At 40.6% G+C, this 8,370-nt stretch overlaps 1 protein-coding gene across 1 annotated transcript in view; it reads right to left on the bottom strand.

Moving 5' to 3' along the window:
* The window catches only part of FER1L6 (fer-1 like family member 6), a 103,022-nt gene that overhangs the window by 91,345 nt on the left and 3,307 nt on the right, over positions 1 to 8,370 (bottom strand). The window contains exons 2-5 of the mRNA XM_011360828.1: positions 6,220 to 6,331; positions 3,535 to 3,589; positions 3,310 to 3,441; positions 226 to 288 (exon numbers count right to left, since the gene is read on the bottom strand). Coding sequence (XP_011359130.1) covers positions 226 to 288; positions 3,310 to 3,441; positions 3,535 to 3,589; positions 6,220 to 6,331 — 362 coding nt within the window. The remainder of the gene's footprint in view (positions 1 to 225; positions 289 to 3,309; positions 3,442 to 3,534; positions 3,590 to 6,219; positions 6,332 to 8,370) is intronic.

The raw sequence follows: 8,370 nt of genomic DNA, 5'->3' as shown, positions 1-8,370 counted from the left end.
GCTTAATAGTAGACGATAACTCACTTCCAACAAGCGTAGATTTTCCTTCCCAAACTCCTGTACACTGGTTATCTCAAGTATTATCCTGTTGGTTTCAAACCCACCAGCTCGTACTCACCCCCCTGAATCTATTCTCCCGTAGGCAGACTGATCTGTCCTAGAGAGTTCCCAGAGCCTAGAATCTCTCCCAACCACCCCCACGCCCACCACCAATGATATACTTACTGAGATTTTGATGATCTTGTCAAAAAGATGTACTTGGGGCCCAGTGAAGTCAAAGACAAAGTACTACAAGACAAAAAGTTCATTCTGACCATAAATCCCAGGCTTGCATTTAAGAATCCTGTTCCTGGAATAGATTCAAATCTGTATTGTCCTAATCAATGGCTCTGTGGTCCTAATGGGGCATAGATATATAAATATATATACACACCATTAATTGATTGGCCATCCCTTATTGAAGGTCATTTAACTTGTTTGTTTGTTTGTTTGTTTGTTTTTCAAATACAAAAAATAAAAAACGAAGAACGCCACCAACCACATTTTTTGCACAGGTTATATGTGAGTTTTCTTCTAAAACAGACATGAGAAATAGAATTTTGGGGTCATGGTTTATGTGCATGTAAATTTTTAGTAGATAGTGTCAGATTTCTTTCCAAGGGAGCTAACTATTTTACATTCCCACAAGATGAAGGAATAGCAGCATATGAAAATAGCCATTTCTCCACACCCTTGCCAACCTGTGATATTGTCAAATCTTTTATTTAGTTGCTTGTTTGTTTTTATCTATATATAATAATGAGTGAAAATAGTATCTCGGTATAGTTTTAATTTGGAGTGAACTTAATTAAAACTTTATTTTCTCGGGAGTTTTCAATTTCAAACACCCCTGTGAAATTACCAAGATGTACCAGAGAGAGAATGAAAAGAAAGTATGAACAAGGGAGGTTTTTAATTTTAAGAAAGTGATTGCATTTTCGAGTGGAAGAAGTTATCTAGGTTGGTCTCTTGTTCTACAGATAAGAAGGATGGCGACTAAAGAATTTAAGAGACACGCCTAGAGTCATGCAGCTAGTTATTGCTTGGCTGGGAGCAGAGCTGGTTCTCCTGAAGTCACTGCACAAGGGGCTCAAATACTAGGCGTTTCATCACCTGAACTTTTTCCCCAACATGAGGCTGCTGATCCTAAGGTGCAGGAAACTGGAAGGGTGTTTCCTTGAGGGTTAAGTGTTTTGGGGACTGGCGGTGGGGAGGGAGCGTGGAACTAGGAAGTCTATTGTGCATTATTTTTTTTGTTTTTGAGCCATAGGAGGGAGAAATGACACAGAACCTTAGAGCTGAACATGACAACACTGTTAACAGTCTGTCTTTAATGGGCAAAACAGAAAAACCAAAATATGGAAACTATCATATATTAATTATAATGAGACCAAAACAGTAGCCCTTGGATTTCAATGAAAGGTTAGAGTATATCAGTGTCTGCTATTTAAGAAAATAGGAAAAAACATGTGTAACATTTCAGGAAGTTTTTTCACATATATGTTCCAACTTCGTAAGAGTTTGGTTTTAGAATTTCTTTTACGTGCAGAATTCACTTACATGAAATTCTTCATTCTCTGATATATGAGATGCCGCGGGTTCCTTTGGACCAATAAATTACTTCTAATGTTTATTGCTTTCTGCTGAGTTTTACATTTCAGACTCAACTGCCTGCCACAGGTTCTTTAAATTTCCGAGCCCACGCATTTTTCTGGCTGGGACATATTCCCCAGCCCCTGCTAACTGGTCCCTTCGAATCTGATGATCTCCGGGCTTGCCATTGGGGTCAAAAGCTGTAACAAAGGCTTTTAGTTCAACTATACTAATGGTTTTTACTTGATTTCCTACTGATTACAATTGGGTTGAATTTAATGTCATTTAGATCCTGAATTTGTATGTATAAATCAAAGCTAATTATAATAATTAACACATTTATAGAGCTTTGCATTAAAACATTTTCATGCCCATTATTTCATATCACATCCATGCCAAAAGATGTTTGGAAGGTGAGGAGCAGAATAGGCAGGAGACAACTGCCACTTTAAATCACGGTAAAGGGCTTAGAGGCAGGAGTGATAAATTCAGAGGAAAGGAATTAACAGCTCAAATGGAATTTCGGTATTTCCTATTGACTTCATTATCCATGCTGTCCCTGCCTTCCTTTTCAATTACCACTCCAATTAGGAAAATAATTAAGAATTTACTGCATTTTTTGATAATTCATGGTGTCAAAGTGCCTATGGAGAATGAGAACTCTTGCATGCTGTTAGAGTATAAATTCTTACCTGTTTGGCAATTTGTTGACATCAAAATTTTAAATGCATATGCTTTTTGCCCTAGTTACGCCATATAAGTATTATTGTAAGTAGTAGCCAAAGACTGAAGAAATTTTAATACCCATTAATGAGAAATTGACTGGTTTAATAAATTACAGTGTATCAGTGCAATGGGAAACTCTACAGCAATGAATGGAAATGAAGCTGAACTGTATATCCTGTACAGACTAATTTCCAGACACATTTTTTTTTGTGTGTGAAAAGAGAAAGTCCAGGACATGTGTGAGAAAGCTACCATTTGGCTATAATATTTATTTGTATTCTTGTACATGCCTGGAGCATCTCTGGAAGGATATGAAAACACCTGGTGAGAATGGCAGCCGCTAGGGAGAGGGGCTGAGGGATTAGGGATCAAAGATCAGCAGAACACGTATTTTTCACTCTATGTCATTTTATACTCTTTGTATCTTTTACCATTTTTATTGTGTTATCTTTTTACTTTAAAAAGAGAATTTAGTGTATTTGATACTTAGAAGCTTCGTGTCTCTCTTTGATCTTTTCCTTTACACTGCTTAAAAAAACATGACTATTTTACTTTCCAATGCAGCATACCTGTTTCAAAAGTATTAAATTTCCAATATCTCTGCTATGCAAAAGAATGTATGTCTTCATACTAACCACATTTTAAAAAATATAAACCCAGAGCTTATAAGGGCTGAGGATAAGCTTATAAGAAATAAGAAAATGGGTCTTATTAAAAAAAAAAAGTAATGTATTTAAAATTAGGAGGAATTCCTTACCTCTCTTTTCCATTATTTTTTTGTTAAGCTTTATAGGGCTTTTTATAAGGAGGCTCAGGGAGCCTGCCACAGGCTTAGATGTGTGATGGGAAGATGAGTGAGTGGCACAGTTTCTCTGTTTGGCTGAAGAATGCCACAGAGTGGCAGTGAAGAGCATGTTGATGGAGGGGATGTTGATGACCTCCGTGACTTACTTCATTGTAAAACGGGCTGTTGGTTCCTTCTTTCACTGTGCTTTGCCTCTTCTCGTCCCCGATTTCGATGATCACCACTGGGTCAATGTTCTCACCCACCAGCTGGCGGGCCTCAATGATGGTTATGGCAATCTACAACACAAAGTGGTGTGTACACACTCGGGACCTGGCTGTTCGTTCACACGAGAACTGGGGGAGGCTGGCTAAGAAGAGTCAGTCACTTACTTGATAATTTTGTGATCTGACCTCTCCATCATGGATCTTAGTCAACAGTTTTGATCTATGAAAAGAAAGTTTAACATATTTATTTCACCAAGTAAGAACATACTTTAGATCCATAAGCCATGATAATATTTCCCCAAGTATTACTAAGCGCTTTTATTTATATCATATCACATATTCTCTTTACATCTCTGGGAGAGATCAGTATAAATGGACAAGTAACTTAACCTCTCAGTCTCCCCATCCTAAAAATGGAGCTTATAATAGCACTTACCACATATGGCGATTGCTATAATTCAATGATATAATGCACGCAAAGGTTTAACCCAGTGCCTAGAATAAATTTCAACTCTTATTGTGAGTATGATTACTAATATTATTTATTTTACAGAATGAGAAACTGATATTCCTCAGCAAGTCCATGGCAGAGCTGGGTCTAAAGAAGGATCTTTCTTGTCTACAGTCGGATCCTTTCCACGTTTCCTTTAGATACAACAAATCTGAGTTTCGTGATTGCTTTTAAAAGAACTGGTAAAAGAGAAAATGGGAAGTGACAGCCAAGATGCTATTTTAGTGAGATCTCACATTCCAGAAGATTTCATTTATCTGAACTGTTATAAGTAATTGAAAACAGATGTGCAACGTCTGGGACTTCGAGACTGGGTAATAGTAGAAAGAGATGAAGAATCCTATAGTCACAGAAGCAGCAGTGGTTAGGAGATTAACTAGAGTTCCTATTGAATTTTATTCTCTTGCCTTCTAATTTCTGCTGATGATAATAATTGAGTCCAATAGAGAACAGGGTAAACTAGTAAAAAAAATTTCATGGCTCTGGAGTCGGACCGATATGAATTAGAACATGTGTTCTCTCCAATTTTGTAATGTTAGCCTTAATTTCCTCATTTGAAAGTGGAAATAATAATTCTTGCCACATAGGGATTAAAGGAGATAATGTACATAGGAAAGGGTAGCTATCAAAAAGTATTCATTCATCAATAAATGGCAAATTTATATGGATAATTTGCCATGTGAAAGCTCTGTGCTAGGCTCTGTTAGAGGGAAAACAAAGATGAATAAGCTGTCATTCTGGCCTGTGCTGAGCTAGCAATCAGTCCAACGGAGAGAGGACCAAAGCACATAAAGAGAGAACTAGTAAGTGTAAAATGTGTCATAGAAAAAAAAAAAATGCCATAGAAGTTCAGAGAGGAATTCCTGAGAGCTGGAGTAAGCAATACAGACTGCACTACAGAAGTCAGATGTGAATTGAACATTAGTTGGTGGGTAGAATTGCAATTGATTCAGAATGTGCTGACCAAGGAGAAAGAAAGTCTGCTACTCCTTACTCCTCTTTCTCCTGCCGTCTTCCGTTCGGTACTGTTATCCCGATGAAACAAATGGCAAGGGATCCCTTAAAGGATATTTTAAAATAATTGGAATCCCTATTCAGGTGCTTGGGGGTGATGGTTATTATGGTACAGTGTAGGGGGAAGGAGATATTTCAGTGAGTATATGCATACAAATTTCACTTCTTCTTTTAAAGGTCAATCTCTAAAATATCACCTTCTCTGATTTCCATCAGTCACCTATCTCCTCTGCTCCTTACCCACACGCAAATGCCTTCCTATCACAGTTCAGAAATAACAACTCAGGATCTGCCACACAAGGAAGCACTAATTTGCTTTGAGAAAAAGATGGGATGGCATGAGGAATTATCATGAGTAAGAAATTGACATAAACAAATATGGCAGACTGAAAGCATGGATAGCCCCAATTATTAGCTTCCTTGTCTCCACGCTCTTTGCCTTGAATCCCCTTTCACTCTGATGTGGGCTGGTCTTGTGACTTGCACTGGCCAATAGAACGCAGCAGAAATAAATGGCTTGCCAATTCCAAACCTAGGCCACAAGAGACCCTGTGTACTTCCACTCTTCTCTTGGAATACTGCCATCAACATCACTGGAACAAGCTCAGACTAGCCTGTTGGAGGATATGATACCACATAAAGGAAAGCTCATGGTCTCAGCTGAAGCAATCCTAGGCCAGCCTATCACCAGCCAACCCTCAGACTAAAATCAGTAGAGCTGCCAGATGACCACAGACATGTGAGTAATATATGTGTGACTATTTGGAACCAGTGAAACTACCCAACTAACCTATAGATTCATGAGCAATAATAAATGCTTGTTATATTAAGCCACTGAATTTGGGGGTTATTTGTTACACATAAATAGCTAACTGATACCACAAATCTCATGCAGAAGGCCAGTTCTGACTTTTTGTTGGTATTATAAGAACTACCTTCTCATTTGGCACAAACACAAAGCTAAGACATCTAGCACCTTGATGAATTAAAGAGCCGGTGAGGGACAGCTCCCAGATCTGTCTCCTGTTGCCGCTCTCAGTCTTGAACTGTGAGGAACATGATGACCTTAATTCAGGGCTTTTAAGACTAGAAGCTAGTAGAGTCAGGACCCTGGCCTGCTGAAGGCTGACAGGTACCAAGAGGCCAGCACTGCCACAGAGAAAGCTGGACATGGGGACATAGCCCTCAGACTCCCCGCTTTAGACTTTTGGCTCCTTAGAGACAGTGAGTACGTGCTACTCTCGTCTCTCCCCGAGCCTGTAGGGGACCTGGCACATGGGAGGTGCTCAGAAAATGTGTGCTTACTGCCTGCATCAACACTGTACCTTCTCTTTGGAGCAGCCGAGGGGACAGGAGCAACAGATGCATCATCATAGAGCAAATTTCCTTCCTGGTGAGAAGGCCCCTCCTGTGGTGCTTCTGCTTCACTTTGACCATCTAGAGAAGGAAAAAGAACGAAAATCTTGTTAAATATGACACATAGGGGTGATCTAAGCCCCAACTCTGTATCCGGCACTTTGCCGTAATGGGTACAAGGAGCCCAGAAGCCAGTCCTTAACCAGCATGAAATTTACCATATTATTGGCAGAAAAGCCAGACACATATCTTAATTTAAAAAAGATGTATATTCTGTTTCCAAAGAAGAGTATATTTATATGCATAGTACTGTGGAAAGAAAATTTGATTGTGAATTTAAAGACAGACTTTCAAGTCATAACCTTGCCACAACAGGACTTTAGACAAGTAATTCATTTCTTCTGAACCTCATTCAGCAACTTTTAATGCGCATAAGAATCACCTGGGAAGCTGTTAAAATGCAGATTCTGATTCAGGAGGTCTGGGGTTTCTAACAGCAGGGTCACAGGTAAGGCGGTTTCTGTGTCTGAGGGCCAATTTTGAGTAGCAAGGTGACGCAGGTTAAACAACGTTGCCCAAAGATATTGGATGTTAGTCTCTGGATTCCGTAAACGTGACCTTATCTGAGAAAAGAGTCTCCGCAGATGGGCTAAAATTCAGGATGCGAGATGGGGAGATCATCCTGCATTGTACGGGGGGCGGGGCGGTCCTCACTGCAGTCCGCGTATCCTTAGAAGAGTGAAGCCGACGGAGAAGAAAACACAACGTGCCTGTCGGGCAGAGATTGGACGGTGCTGCCACGAGCCAACGCCGCAGCCACCGCAAGCTGGAAAGAGCAAGAAACATGCTCCTGAGGGAGTGGGGTCCTGCGGACAACTCGTTTTGGGCCCAGCGATACTGCTGGTGGAATTCTGGTCTCTGCTACTGTGAGAGAATAAACGCAGGTTGTTTTAAGCCACCCAGTACTGTTGGCAGCTGTCATAGGAAACTAATACGCAAGAATTTAGAAAATCTCCATGCATATTCTTTAGACCTCCCCGTCCCCCACCGGAAGGATTCTGATAGAATCTACCTGGAATGTTGCCTGGTTATCAGAATGTTTTGAATTCCCCAGGGCTTTCTACTGTGTAGTAAATCTTGAGAACCCCTTCTTTTGGTAAAAACCAACAAGTGGATGGAACACCCTCCTACACACAGAGACTCTGCATGGCGTAGTTCAAAGACCTAAATCCAAAAGGTTTGGGTTCAAATCCCGGTTCTGCCACTTTCTAGCTCTAAGATTTGGGGCAAGTTATTTAACTTCTTTCGGCCCTGTTTTCCTCATCTATAAAGCAAGGCAAGGCTAGTGTACTACCCCAAAGGGCTGTTAGGAAAAGTAAACGAAGCATGGACAGCCCCTAGCACAGTGCCTTCCAGGCACATGGCGGGTGTTCAGTGTGTGGATTTCAAATTGGGTGGATTCAGCAAGTCACTCAGAATGTCCTGACATTTTTTTTCTTGCCTATAAAAGGAAAAGATTAGACAAGAAAAGTGGTTTTCGATCTTTTTAAAGTGACATAAAACCTCTCATAAATGTAATTTTATACCACACTTCCATAGATAACACAAGTCCATTTATACCCAGCTGTTCTATATGCTATGGGGTGGAATTCCAGGCAGGGAACTCCTGACAGCACCCCTGGAGCCGTTTCTCAGAACCCAGGTCTCTATGGGACCCAAGTGGTAAGTTGGCCACCTTAATAATCTCTACACACCTTCTAGCTTTGATTTAATCAGCAACTGAGCAGCACAGTGCTGAGTCAGAAGGAAAATGGAATAACACAGCCCATAATGTCACAGGAGCTCGTGGAAGGATGACTGAATGAATGCGTCAGCTCTGACTCTTCTGCAAGCAAAAGACAAGACCAGCCCGCAGAGACACCAGCAGGGTCGCCTGTGCCCGACTACGCGACTTGAAGCAGCAAGATCAAACGAAGCCTTTCTCGCCTACTCGACTACAAAAATCTCAAGGATAGGACCAAAGGTCATAGTTGCAAGTTTCCAGTGAACATCTTAGGTACCTGACATATGCCAGAAACTGTTACGTTCAATACCAAGGATGGAAGGAGTAACAGGCGTGG

Source organism: Pteropus vampyrus, unplaced genomic scaffold, assembly GCF_000151845.1.
Source record: "Pteropus vampyrus isolate Shadow unplaced genomic scaffold, Pvam_2.0 Scaffold59, whole genome shotgun sequence".
In the NCBI taxonomy this organism is placed as follows: Eukaryota; Metazoa; Chordata; class Mammalia; order Chiroptera; family Pteropodidae; genus Pteropus; species Pteropus vampyrus.
Note: the sequence above shows the minus strand (reverse complement) of the source record. Positions and strands in the feature narration are given on the sequence as shown.